General features: G+C 39.3%; 1 protein-coding gene across 3 annotated transcripts in view; it reads left to right on the forward strand.

Annotated features, from left to right (window-relative positions):
- Positions 1-6,196: 6,196 nt before the first annotated feature.
- LOC127504438 (PDZ domain-containing protein 4) overlaps positions 6,197-14,964 on the forward strand; it is a 49,926-nt gene continuing 41,158 nt past the window's right edge. For 2 of the 3 annotated variants that reach the window (XM_051878990.1, XM_051878991.1), the window contains exon 1: positions 6,198-9,312. In XM_051878990.1, coding sequence (XP_051734950.1) covers positions 9,253-9,312 — 60 coding nt within the window. In that variant the 5' untranslated portion in view covers positions 6,198-9,252. Of the gene's footprint in view, positions 9,313-14,964 lie in introns of all 3 variants that reach the window. The other variant, XM_051878989.1, reaches the window with a different exon arrangement.

Below are 14,964 nucleotides of genomic sequence, written 5' to 3' on the forward strand. Positions count from 1 at the left end.
AGTTGTCAATATAACAGGTCTTTAGCATCTATACACTCTCACCGTCCTTCTCAGGTGTACGCTGGTCATTAATACTAACTCTGAGTATTATAGCCTCACCCAGAGGGCGACTCTATAGTCTTCCAACACTATCACTGTCTCTGCTGTGGTCTTTTGAGCGTAGAATCTTTAGTACTTCTATTCCTTAGCTGCGCAGCATATACCTGACTTCCAAGTTGCTCTTTGCAAAGATGAAGTTTTATTTATGTCCGGGAGATCACTGGTCACAACAACCGAGTGAGTCTCTGAACAGAAAGATACATGCACATTTTAAGTCTTACAGTTGAGTAAAAATCAATGTCTTCTTCACTGTGATTTGTTCTGGTGACTGGTTTGTAATGATCTAAGCAAATAGTTCTACTGTGTTAAGCACTTTTTGGGTAAGTCTACATGGTCTTTGACCTGAGCATCTTTAGTTCCTTTTCGAAAGGGAACTCTACACTGCGTTTTACCGCATTATGAGGAACGTCACTCGTGAACCGGTGTCTGAAAGCAATGTATCAAATCCCGCCAATCCTATTGGCTGGCAACAGCCTATGGCGTCATCATGACACGGCTCGGAAGTATAAAGGAGCCGCCAGTGAAGCAGTCAGTTTCTTTTCGTCTTTCGGGACTGTTTTGTCTGATCACGATTACTTCGAATCCGGTAAGAATGTTTATGTCTAACAAACGTTTCAGAATGTTTGTTCACCCATGTCCCAGGTGTTTGACACTCGGTGACACACACAATCTGTGTGTTTTTCTGTATGGGAAAAGAGCACGCGCGGACAGTGCTTGAGCGTGCTGTTTGTGTGAATTCTGAGCGTCTGCCTATTTAGACGTTCCGTTCTCGTTCGGCCCTCTTCTCGAGGGAAGAGGTGTCGGCATCTGTGCCTGTTGGTTATGGCCCCGCTTGTGCTGAGGCAGAGCGGTGGCTGAATTCATGGGGTTTTCAGGTGGAAGCTCGCTGACGTGTTTGTATGAGGTGTAATCTCTCTCAACCTCCAGCGGCTAACGAGGATGAGCTGTTGGATGGCGGTGATGTCCGTTCGCTGACGTCATCAGATTCAGCGGCGAATGCTCTTCTCAGAGTCCTGCACGGGTCCATTTTTGGAGACCCGCCCCCGCCCATACCCGCAAAGTTCAGCACCAGATCCGACCCGTCACCCGTGATAATATCAAAATTAAATCCGCACCCACCCAGACCCGTTAATATTTGGCCCGTTACCCGATCCGTGCCCACGATAAATCACACACGCTAAAATCATTCCAATTAAAGTGCTTTATTTTTTATCTCGCACCTCTCTCAACATCACAACAGCGTCATGAATGGGCTAATGAAACAGGCTAAAGTGCGATTTGTTTTCCGCCATTCAAGTAGCCTACCATCGGCACCTAAATAGGCTATGGAACCTGATAACTATATGCAAATAGACCTATTAATGAAAAAAAAGAATGAAAAAATACAACCTGAGCCTGTCGCTCACAAACAATAGCCTATAGGCCTATGCCTATGCATTTACTTTTCCTTAAGGTTACTATGCAGGAAAAGGATATCGTCCACAGTCCCAGGTTTAAGTTGCGTTCTCCGTTCTTGAATTACAAATCCAGCTGTGGAAAAGTCTCTCTCACTCGCAGCGCTCGATGCTGGGATGGAGAGAACATTCCGCGCAATCATTGCCAGGTTGGGAAATGTTTTCGCATGCTTCTAAATATTGCGCATATTTTTCATCCGCGCTACTACCCGCCCGCAAGGAGTTAATTATCCGCCCGCATCCCCGCCCCTGAATTTTAGGAATGTCACAATCCACCCGTTTTAGCTACTTTTATGTGGGTACCCGCGGGTACCCGACCCGTTGCAGGACTCTAGCTCTTCTAACCTCCTGTGTATTGTTTTATTCATGTAATATGCTCAGACGCTTCTTACAGTCAGGCTGACGGCTGGGCCCATGGTGAATACTTTTTTGATGGCTCGCCTTCTGGCTTGATAGTGAAGAGGCTCTTTTAGGCTTAAAAGAACCCTAGATTCCATCCTTCCATGTGGAAAATGAGGAGTCTTCGGTCTTCGAGCCACAAAATGGCCGCCTTTCAGCCACCTTTGGTAGAGTAGCTTCTCCTCTGGGTCTTAGCTAGAGTTTGTTTGAGTTAGCACTCTTTATTTCAGATAGATCTATGTCTGTGTCGGCCTCCTGGGCCACCTGACATTGTTTGCTTGTTGAGCTTTGCTTTACTTAAGTTTCCTCTTCTCGGGCTGAGTTCAGAGGTTGAGTTTAAGCCCCAGGCAGATCTATGCTTCGTGCGGCCCTATAGGCCCACAGCTTAGGCCTATTGCTACTATCCCTTGTCAGGTTATATAGTTCCTAGTTTTGGCCTCCTCTTATTTGAGTTGTCAGGCCATATGCCCATTACCTTTTTGGTGTAGGTGCTGGTTAGATAGCAGCTAAGGTAGCAGGCTGTCACTAGCCTCCCTGGTGCCGTTGTCTCAGGTGGTAGGCCCTTATCTTTGTTTAGATAAGTGTATGCTATGTTGCTTAGGCCCCACTTTTCTAGAACTTCATTCATACTGAATTTGTCTTTCCCCTGAGCCCCTTGAATTAGCATTCAAGCTTGAGGTTACGGTGTTAGCTTGGTTTAGGTCCTGTTCTCTAGGGTTCAGTACAGATGTGTTATTCTGTTTGGTGACAGCATCCATTCTTTTCAGGATGTTATGTATGAATAGTAAAGCATTGTGTTTGCTTTGAGTTCTAGCTTTGCCCTACACATGTGTGAGCTTAACTCCTTGCTGCCACAGGTTAGCACCTGTTCTTATGAGTAGTAGGCTTGTTTTTAGCCTCTGTTACAGCATGGTGACTATTTGTACTCCCCTTGCTTTAGGGTTATTGGTGTTCTACCGAGTACATGACCTGATGTATTGCATAGCTCAGGTTGAGTGATAGGGAACCTCACTTTTAGTTTGGTTCTTTTTAGCTCCCTTTAGAGTTGATCACTGCAACAACAGCTTTTTGTGTCTGTGGAGTTGAAGGCTCGGTTGAAGGCTCCTTCTAGCACGCTAGCTTGTGATTTTACAAGTGTTTTTGGTAGATGTTCATGAGTTTTGCTCACTTAATTTAGCACTGCCACAGGTTTATTCCCGTGTCTGTCCGAAGTAGTAGGCCACTTCAGGCCTCCTTCAGACCATGGTAGCATATGTTGTTGGGCCCCCTTTCTGTTAGGGCTAGTGTGTTTAGGTACATTGCCTGTTGGAATGTGTAGACTTAAGCTTAGGTTGAGTTAAGCTAGTTAACCGACAATTGTTTGTTGGGTTTTAGAGCTGGTTCCCTTTGAGCTTGGTCACCTGTAGAACCACTAGCTGGCGCCACGTGTCTTTTGGAGTCGCAGGCCCCGCTTGTGCCTCCTTCAATTAACAAAATTGGCCAAAATTCTTAATGCATGTCTCAAATAAACACTTTTTTTCCATAACACTAGCAAACGTTGTCACCCGACAAACACACTAACAATATAACGACCTAAAACAGGTAGCATTATACAATGTTCCCTTTTGAGGGAACTAAACGCTGCATCGACTGACGCTATGGGGACGCGCCCTAGAGTAACCCTGAGTAACGTTTGAGGCACGTCATTCATTGGCCAACACAGTGCGATGACGTTGCACCTGAGAACAGGTCATCAGTGCTTTGTCTTTAGGAAGCCACTTGTTTGTGTGCAGTGTGAAGATAGCAGTGTGTGCAAAAGAAAGGAGAGAAGGGTGAAGCAGGGCAAAATTCCCAACTTTAAACAAATAACCATTTAAATGTTTAGGACGTTTGCATTGTAAAAATGTACAGGGAGACTTCGATATCAAAACGCTGACTCGTTATAATGTTTTTCTCATTAAAATCAGATGATTTCCTATTAATTCAATAGAATGTCAGTGGGAATACCAATATGGCGACGCAGTGGCCATGAGAAATCCAGTCATTTATATAGATCCGTGTGTAATATATTTGTAAAAAAAAGTGTATATATATATATCCAGTGATCATCTCTAAATAATACAAGTGGAATTGTTGCTATTTATCTATTTGAAAACCAATAACATGTAAATTTGTGAGATGTTTTGTCCATAAACAAGCAGTTAAGGTTTCCTTGTCTTGCCAAAAACCCTTTCTGATGACTGACACACACACACACACACACACACACACACACACTAATTACATTACAGTTCTTGGCTCAGCTTTCATCATGGTCTCACACCTGTTACCTAGTTTCTCTTTGGTGTCTCATCCTTGTCCATTCAGTCTCTTATTTTCCTTCTGCTGTCTTTCAGCTGCTATTTGTTTTCATCAGCATAAAATAAATAGTCCATTTGAAATTACATGATGACACCAGCGCATCTGAACAGAGCCGCTAACATTAGGTATGGATCTGCAGGTCTCATCTCTGTCACCATGAAGCTTTGATCCATACAGAAGATAAATGATTCATATTTTCAAAAGATCTCAAACCTGAATCACGCACAATAGAAATGAATCCATGACCTTATGAATATCACATCTATCCATTAGTACACAGGAGTTTTAAAAATGCATTATGCAGCAGAAGGAATGAGAGGGAGAGAGAGGCAGAGTGAGAGAGGTGGGGCTTTTAAGGAAGAGTGTGAAGGAGAGTGATTTTTTTTATTTTTTATTTAAAATAAGTTAATTAAAATTATATTCTGTTATTTATGTCTTTATTTATTTGTATTACCATTAGCAAGCTTTTTTTATTTTGTTTTATTGTGCATATTGATGCTTTGCAACCTGATTTCATGAGAAAACCTAACTATTTTACGTTTTGGCAAATTCATATGAATTTGTACAATTTGAGTCATACAAAAACCAACATGGCTCTTAATGGCAATTCATAACTATTTTGTATTTTGGTGAATTAGTGGCTAACTCATATGAATTCATACGGTCTCATTCATACATTTTCATACAATCTTCTTACACCCCAGTGACTGTTATGTTTAGGAGTGGACCTTTATGTTTTTTTCCTGAAAATCGTGCAATTGTATATGATTCAAATTGTACAAATTTATAGAAAATCATAAAAAAGTAACGTTTTCCAGTGAGATTGGGTTGACAAAAAATTGTATCTATGATTTCTAGACAAAAACTAGGCATGACTGTCCATCCCTAAACATAACCATCGCAGGTGTGTAAGAAGATCGTACGAAAACATTTGCAAGAGATCGTACAAATTGACCTTTTATGATCTGTAAAGCTCTGTTTTAGTTTCATTGTGTTTTGGTTCTGTTCTGTTCCTGTTCCCTGTCATTAAGTTCACCTTGTTTCCTAGTGTGTGCCAGTTTGTTTCCATAGTTACTGATTAGTTTCACCTGTGTTTCATTTATTCCTATGTTTGCCCTGTGTATAGCTCTTAAGGTACATTTACACAACAACGATGTACTAAAAACGGAAAAGTTTTTCAGTAGCGTTTTTATTGCGTACAGACGACAATATTGTCAAAACGATTCCCGTTCACAAGGATCCACGACTAAAAACTCTGTATTATTCATGCCAGGCCAGTAGTTGGCGATGTCACTTTGTAAAGAAACATTACGCTCCTATAGACTGAACACGTAATACGCATGTGCATGGTGGCGCTGTTTTCACAAATTCACATTGTTGTAATTTACACAGAAATGATAACCGTATCATTTTCAAAAACATGCACTTTGAAAGCCGTTTTCAAAAGTTTGCATTTTCAGGCCCCCAAAACGCCATTGTCATTTAAATTAACTGCCAAAAAAAAGTTTTCTGTTTTCTGCGGTCTCGTGCCTAAGCCGAATCACAGCCATGCTGATATACAGCTGTATTGCACGGCTACTTATGTGATATTGCTCATATATATTAATTCAGTTAATTATTTTATTGTATCTTACCAGTATTAGTATTGAAATTGGACATTAATAACTTGTCTTTAAAAAAACTGACAGAGATGAATAGAGCAGGGCAGACAGTAAAACAGAGAAACACTGAAAGCAGAGGAGAGAGAATAAGAGCAGGAGAGAGTGTGTGTGTGTGTGTGTGTGTGTGTGTGTGTGTGTGTGTGTGTGTGTGTGTGTGTGAGTGAGAGAGAGAGAAAGAGAGGCTGGAGGATGATTTCTGTTGCATCCTAAACTATTGAGCACAAGCACAAGTGTGTGAGTGTGTGTGTGTGTGGCTTCACAGGGCGTTAATGTCTTTGTGTGCCCCTCTCTCTCTCTCTCTCTCTCTCTCTCTCTCTCCGCTGCAGTGGGGGAGTTTATTCAGCGGCTCACATGAGGGGACGAGACAGCAGCAACCTCACCTCACCTGCCTGCTCGCCCCTCTCCCATTCTCCGTCCTCCTCCATCACAGGCATTCTGCTCTGAACTGGACCAGAATATCATCCCTCAGCTGGAGGAACTGATCTAGTTTGCTGCCTCTTTTTCCATAAACACTGCTTAAGGATTTTAGGCAAAAGAAACATGCCATTATGGATTACTCAAATCCTCCCCAAACAAAAGGATGCAGCACTCTTGGGAGGAAGAAGAGAGAGAAGGAGGGATGACACGCCTCTCCCTCATACCTGACTTTGTTTCTTTGAGAGTCTCGTGCTCTTTTTTCACGTCCCACTTAAAGGGTTTGTTGAAGTTGGATGGTGTCTAGTTGAGTCTGAGGAATACTTTTGAGACTGTTGTGTTATTTTCTTCTTCTTCCATCTCTCCTGAAATCTTTTTCTCTAACTCTTTGCTAGCTGTGCTGATAAACTATCTGAGGTTATTTCAGGTGAAATACCTCAGTCTTCTGTGTTCGCATGAGTGTGTGTGGTAACATTTGACCTGTCTGTGTATGTGGGCGTACGAGGGCGACGCCTGTTAGCGTCTCGGGGTGCGCTGAGTGTGTCTGGCACGTTACTGCAGCATGAATGGCTAGCCTGCAATCTCAGCAGGGTGTGTGAAACAACACGAGTCCTTTGACAGTTTAATGAGGTTAAAGCTTTTCGCCGTCGTGAAGTGTGCTCATATCAGAAACCGTTTTGTTTGAGAGCCGACATTTGGATAAAGTGTGGATAAATAGTTCTGACAACACGAATAGTTGAATAATGTGAAACACTTGAGTAGAAACAGCAATTTAATGTTTATCAAAAACTAAGCATGAAGTGATAAGAAGGTAGACAGACAGAAAGAGGAAATGAAAAGCAAAAGAAAATCTAAACAATACAGCTAAGAAAAAACTAGCAAATTAGCAAACTGGCTACAAACAAGTTGCATATCTGTTTCTCTTGAACGGTAGCAGATCTGCTGCCTCAGATGTGAGTCTGCGATTGGACAAAGATTTATACGCACCTTCGGACAGCTCGATTTTCTAATGTCCCACCTCTGCAGCAAAGTGTGCTAGCAGAACGACAAAGCATTTGTTAAACTGAATGTCTGATAATTACATTTCGCAAACCACTGAGCACCAAAGGCACCCAACTGGTATCTTATTAAGAAAGATATTGATTTCTACGTGACATAGTGCCAATGATCACTATTAAGGGCTTGTGTTATTTAATTGAATTTTCTTTCATTGATCTAAATAATGCTAGATTTTCACTCTTGAGGAATTGGTTTAAGATTGACTGTTATGTACAAAGCTTTATTACATAATCAGATATAAATGCATAATAGTTTTTTTTTTTGGAAACAACCTCAATTTATTTAAACTCGCTCCTTCAAATGCTGTTGATCTACATTTTTGAGCTTATCCAGACTTGTACAACTGTATCTGGTCGTGTTTGTGTCGTGAGTGTGCGTTAAGTGTCTTGGCGGTTACGTGTACAGATGGGCAGCCAGTCGAGTGAACGATGTTTGCTGTTGTTCACACCTAAGCAGAACTGTTAAAGCATGTTTATGTAGGAGTGCGGGGGACTGAATTTTCCTCAAGCACAACTCTCTCACCTCACGTGTTTATGTGCAACCAATTTTTACCAATTCATCCAGCATGCAACATGCATTTTTATTCAACTGAATGCAACTCTCACTACACAGAGTCTTTGGGAGATGAGAGACTGACAAGAAACACCTACGTGAATGCAGAAGTTCAAAGAAGGAGATACAAGAAAAAGCTGCCGTGAAAGTGGAACAGGTGGAGGGACAGAAGAAAAGCACAAAGTCAAAGTGAGGCACTTGAAATCATCCTGTATGGATACATGACATTAAGCATTAAAACTCTTCTTTGATATCCACAGCAGTCAAACGAAACTGAGAAAGAATCCATCGATTTCAGGTGTAACTGTGAGAAGTAGCGAGTGAGGAGACGAATTGTGGCTAAAAATCTGTTGCTACAGTCAAGAACTTCACCTATAGTTCAATTCAAAATGAAAAGACTTGATATTCATGAGAGCTTCTGCAGTAAAAATGTACAATAAAATGAACTGCTTTGACCGTTATACTGCAGTTGTTGTTGTTCAGTTTTCATTGAAAACGTTGGCAAAAAATGCTTTGTAATTAAAATGACACTTTTTGGAAGCAAAAACTTGAAATGAAGCCACAGATTTTGCCAAATACTGTGAGGCAAAAGTAATTTTCCCTTCTTGGAACACTCTTCCTTGAAGGTCTCTCTTGACCAAACATTCAATCTATCCAATCATCCCTCCATCACTTTGGAATAAAACATTGGACGGCACCCATGTACATGCAGCATTTACTGATTTACGAGTAATTTGGATGTAGTCCCAGAAAAAGCGCTGGTGGAAGTGGCCTTGATAAAAGCGTTAGAGCAAGTACTGAAGCATAATTTCATGCTGAATTCCCTGAATTAAGCACATCAATGGGGACAGGAACAGAAGAAGTGCCATACTACAACCTTTTAATTCAAGCACAAATGGACTTTTCTACATGCTGGGATTCATTTGATTTCACACTTCACAATAGACTTGAGATATGACATTTTGGACTTCTTGTGCAGAGGAGTTTTTTGAGTAAGTTAGGATGAGATGGACTGTTGAAAAGCTTGATAACTAACTTCTTTAAAGACTTTTGTGCTTGCATGTGTCTCTGAACCGGAAATGCTTTGAACTCTACGGCTCTCCCACTGTGACTCCAGTACATTCATAGAACGTATTGTTGGACTGCAAGAGATAAGCGAACTGTCGGTGGGCATCTGGGACATGCTGCTGTGTCTGAACTAGCGCAGCAGTTACTCTGAGTAGGTGATCTGAGCAGGTTCGTGGCCTGACGGTGTTGGGGGGTCAGACGTCAGGATGGGGTGTAACATGTGCGTGGTGCAGAAGCCTGAGGAGCAATACAGGGTCATGTTCCAGGTAAGAATACAAGCCAAAGTTGTTTCCTATCTGTCCATAATCCTGTTTATAGAAAGGTAGAAACTTGCTCTGAATAGCTTGATACGTAGGGATCTGAATAGCAATGCCCTGGCAACCAACCCCTTTTGAAACAAAAACAAAAACAAAACTGTACTTGCAGATAATATAATATTAATGAAATAAGTCTGTGCTTTAAAAAAATTACACTTATTTTGATGTGTTGACAAACCTACTAAAGTACATGTAAAGTGCTTGATTATAATTTTAACTGTAGTGTTATTTGATATTTCATTTAAAGTTAATTTAATTTAAATGTACTAAACTGCAACATCATTAGAAATGTCTAATTACAAACATTTAAATACATAAGTTTCAATAGAAATGACATTAAATTATATTTTAGTTTACCATAAATGCTTGTCAGTACATTCAGCAGTACACTTTAACCATTTTTCAAAGACAATAGAATTATGAAAATACATATACTCCCAGTTTCCTAGACTAAAATGCATGCTTGAGCTGTTTTAACTGAAAGCAACTTGCACTGACATATCCGAAAATATTTCAGTGCAATTGTTTTGTCTCAAAATGCACACCAGGATTTTTTTTTTTTTTCCTAAGGCATGTTTATAAAAGCTACTTTAATGTCCTAATTGAACTAAGGCCTAATCCTGGCTTAATCTAAGCCCTGTTTGTGAAACCGAGCCATAGTACTTAAGAGCACTTAAGTGTACTATAGATGTACTTAAGTCTAATCAAGTTGGTCAAAAAGCACTCTTAAAGGTGCAATACTGTATGTGATTTTCTACAGAAACATTTTTTTTTTTTTTTTTGTTATACTGGTTCAAAGTCTCCTCATATCCTGATAGCAATCACTATGTTAAACGGTCTAAATGTATTTTTATAAATAGGCCTATATGTCATCTGTGGAAGGTGTAGGACCATAAAATTTTCATCCAACTATTATTTTTGGTACGAATGAAATAATATGATGTCCTACCTGCCTGTCAGCCTGTCAGAATGTATGTTTTTACATTCCCTCGTGCTCCCTGTTCGCGCAGACATCATACGTCATCAGCGTGTTTCATGCTATGCAGAGTTTATGTACACAGACATCAATCAAGGAGCACCGCAAACAAACAGCAGCCACCTTTTACAATTCCTATCAAAAAAAAAAAAAAAAGCTTGTGCTGCGCTCACGCCATATCTACCGTAATTAACAGATGGCAACCCGTGGCGTTCTAACTGGAGCGGTCTCAGAATTATGCATTTCCATGTCAACAATATCAACACTGAAATTAATCTGCAGCAGTCAGGTACAAGCTCTCTAAGTTGTTTACGTTCATTATTGTAATGTTATGTGCTTTGAGACATGAGGTAGTTTAACGCAGTCTCTTGTGATGCTTTGCCAAGAGTAGCTGTGTGTGCGCGCGTTCATGTGTTTTGGGGGAGGTGTGGTTTTGGGCGGCGATTTGCAAGGGAGGGTGGGATCTTATGCTTTCAATGCTAGCAGGCTAATGTTAGCATTTCCCATATCACCGATCACATACTGCACCTTTAAGTTCAACTAATTGCATTTATGCAAAAAAAAAAAATACAGCAGACAGGCTGAATGAAAATGCAAACGTTCTCACCAAACATTTGTCTTTGGTCTGATATTCACAGCCCCTCATCTCTCTCTCATAATCACATCCCCATAGGTTTCTTCTTCTCTGTATGTGGTTGCAGTAAACTGCTTGCTTTTCTCTGGTTCTTTTGTTGTGTTTTAATGTGATTTAATGAGCTTTATTAGCCCTGCTTCCTACAAGGAAGGAAACATCCAAGCCATTCAAATCATTTCATTTTCAATCGACTTCTTGGAAGTAGCAAAAATTCCACTGTGGCTTTTATTTACAACTGTTCTAAGCTAATAAATATTTTACTTGGCTAATAAAAAATGCAAAACAAAGCCTAGTAATGAACTTCTGAATCATAGCTGGTGTCTGAAAACATAGGGGTTTTTTTTGAGGAAAGCCACTGATACCTGACATGATTTTCTGATTGTGATTCATGAACATTGTTATAAATTATCATGTTGGGGAGTACTTAAGTGAATCCTTGTATATATGTTTACAGGCTTGCAAATTGTAACCAGACTGTGCATGTATCATCGATAGAAAGTCTTGTCGATAAATGTGGCCAGCAATACTAATGAAGCCAATTAGCAGAATAGTCCAACCTTTAGCACTAACAAGCTGCTACAGAGAGAGAGGGGTGTGACTGTGTAATTACCAACAGCATAATTATTTATGTATAGAGATTATTAATTGGAACCAGAGCAGAACAAATATTTAGTGTGATACTTACTGAGAGCTAAGCTTTGTTTTCATATAACATGGTGATTTACAGTATGTACAAATATATATATATATATATATATATATATAAAATATACAGTATAGAGAGAGACTTTGACTTTTAAGTTCTTCAATTTCCAATAAAAATCTATTTAATCATGAACAGAAAAACAACAACGTTCTTCTTAAACAAAAACACAGATCTCGCAGTCTTTAAATATAAAAAAAGCTGAAACCCACTTCATAAAGTCACTAAATAATAATGGGTAGTTGTTGGACTAGGTTGTAGAAAATATAATCATGTGTGTAATTTATTTGATGTTAAAAAAACAAACAAACAAACAAAAAACTTTCTTCTGTCCTAGTGGAGACAATTATAAGTAAGCTATTTGTAGGCTGTAAACACTGACTGAATGTAAACACTGACTGATATATAAAGCAATATCACATGAGCAGGAGCGACACAGTGTTAACTAAGAAAATGTAAAATAGCAATTAAAATGCTACGTTATTATTTTTCAACATTACATATAAAATTTATGGAAAAAGAATCAACTGAGATGTGGATCATATCTGGTAGTGCTATTATTGTGGCTGTTCTGAGCAGTAACATGGTCTGACACAACTAGCAGTACTGCAACCACCAACTATTTTCCAACTTGGCAAAAAGGTCTAAATCCATAACGAACCTGCACCTGGCAGACAGACGAGAAAATTAGCTTTAGTTATGGCATTCGACAAAGGTCAAAATAAATGAGGAGTGTTGTGAAAATACCATAATAACACACATTCTTCTCAGAGGTGAGAAAAGCAGTGGGTAATTTGCTCTGCAATGTTTTAAGAGGTTGTGTGAGGAAAAACACAGACATGCTTGATTTGGACAAGATTGAAATCACAAATTATGTTTGTGAAAAAAAAAAAAAAGTTTTGTTTCATAATCTTTAATCAATATCTGAAAATTTCCTTCTCCTCTGGAAGGACTTTCCTTTTCTGATGATGTCAGGAGGTACATTGAAATCAAGCCCCACCCTGTATTTTTTCTCGTTCAATATTACATTTTCTCAATACTGAAGTAAATGTGGTCATAACTTCTATTCACCTAGAATTTAAACACAACAGCTCACCTGAGAGTCCAGCCTAAGCTTCAAGAATGTGTATTATCGAATATATATTATAAGTTAAATTCACAATGTAACAGAAGTACTGACAGGTATTTTCTTTTATATTGTGACGTTCATCAGAGTAAAATGGAATAACTAAAAAGCCAAAAAAAAAAAAAAATGTAGGTGGTACAAAGTACATTTGGTTTGAAACTTAGTATGAATGCGTGTAGTAATGAAATTCGGATGTACTGTACTACATCCGCCATGTTGTCATTATCATGCGACTTACGGCTCCAGTTGCGTCGCTTCACTGCCATTCACAATTTCTCTCCGGTGGCCTCATGGGATAGTAAAATGTCCATTAGATGCTCACTCCAGAATCTCAGTGGATGTAGTAGGTCATCCGGGTACTTCTGCCCACCATTTTTTGAATACTATGAAATCGTATACTTCAGCGTACTATTTTTGGCATACTTTATATTATGGAAGTAGGCATTTTCGGTCAATTGTAAGAAAGAGGCGGGTTACTGTAATTTTGCCAAGTAAGACATGTTCCTGGATCAATATATTTTGTAGATCCTGGAACAACATTCCTGTCTGAAAATTTTGTCTTAACCCTATCCCTATCCCTACCTCTAAACCTAACCCTACTCATAAGTTATCCCTAACTTGTCCCTCAAAATCTGATTGGTTGATTGGAATGTTGTTCCAAGATCAACAAAGAAGTCGATCCAGGAACATGTTGCACATGGTGAAATCACATTCACTGAAAGAGGCGGGGTTTAAGCATACTAAATAATTGGAGAAGATCTGCATATATCAACCAGAGAGAAGTATGTTGTTTCACCAGAAGACTGAGTTGATATTTTGATTAAAAACTATGGGTTAAAAAAAAATTGAATCATTTACATTAAAATTCAATAGCATGCATTTAGAAAATAGACAGTGAATTTCCATTTCATTCCACCTTTGAAATACCCTAAAAAGTGCAGCAAACAACACATTTTCCAGGTCACTTACTACTCTTAATGGCTTCTTAAACCACTGACCCCTAAAAAAAGAATGTGAGAGCAGGAGGGCAATGACAGGATATGAAGAACAAAAGACGTTAGAGAGGAATACATTACAACAGAGAGCTGTATGGACTCTGTCAGAATAAGATGGAGAGAAGCATGATAGAAAGGTGAGTTGGAGGATAGAGATGAAGAATGGATAGATAGCTTTTTTCTTCAGCTGTTTGCCATCATATGACGACAGTAATTGATTTCTACGCATCACAGAGCAGGAATGAATTGGTGGACCTTAGTGGCTCCTCAGGACCCTGCGGGGCTGTCCAGGGCAGTGCCTGACTTTAACTCTCACAGTCTCTGTCTAGTTTAATCTCAGTTTCATCTCACTACAGTCCATCTACAGATCCATCATTTGTTGGATGTATTACTTGCCAAAGAAAAGACATGATCAAAAGCCACAGTGACAACTTTCAGCATCTCCTCAACTCACAACACTAGGCCAAACACACTGATAGAACAGATTTAACTGCATGACAGGATATTCACCAGTGCTTGTAATGCAGCAAAATAATATTTGTAAGAATGAACACAATCCAGTACTGTTTTAAAGGCAGCTATATGTTAGATGCAAGAAAGAAAAAAAAAACAATCAATATAGAAATGAATGCAAAAAAAGAAGAGCAGTATTCAGTGTGCAGTATTACAGTGGCGTCATTGCTTTTAGATTACGAATGTTGCTAATGTTTAATGTTCAGTGTTTTGAGTTGAATTAATTGCATTTGGAGAATAGGAAGAAAAAAGAGGAACATCATTATAGCGCTTCCTTTTAAGCACTATAAAATAATTTTAAATTTAGTCACATACACACACACACATACACAGAGAGAGAGAGAAAGATGATTCATGTTCTCAGAAATGAAACCATCCAAGCAGTTTGCAACAAAACATGCCGTCCGCGTCTCTTGCTGTGTCCACTGGCTTTGACAGCCTCTCCTGGGATCCATGTTGCTAAAAGACCCCGCTAATTAAGCTTCATTAGGAGATTTTATTGTCTTTAATCCATCCAATTAGAGAAACTGCGAACTGTGGAGTGGAACAGTAAAGGTAATGATTTGATCCATCATGCCTTGTGCTCTTTAACCTCAACCAAGCTATTGTTAATTAAATCAATTATCTTTTTTTTATGTTCCTGATCAACATTCC

Source organism: Ctenopharyngodon idella, chromosome 22, assembly GCF_019924925.1.
Source record: "Ctenopharyngodon idella isolate HZGC_01 chromosome 22, HZGC01, whole genome shotgun sequence".
In the NCBI taxonomy this organism is placed as follows: domain Eukaryota; kingdom Metazoa; phylum Chordata; class Actinopteri; order Cypriniformes; family Xenocyprididae; genus Ctenopharyngodon; species Ctenopharyngodon idella.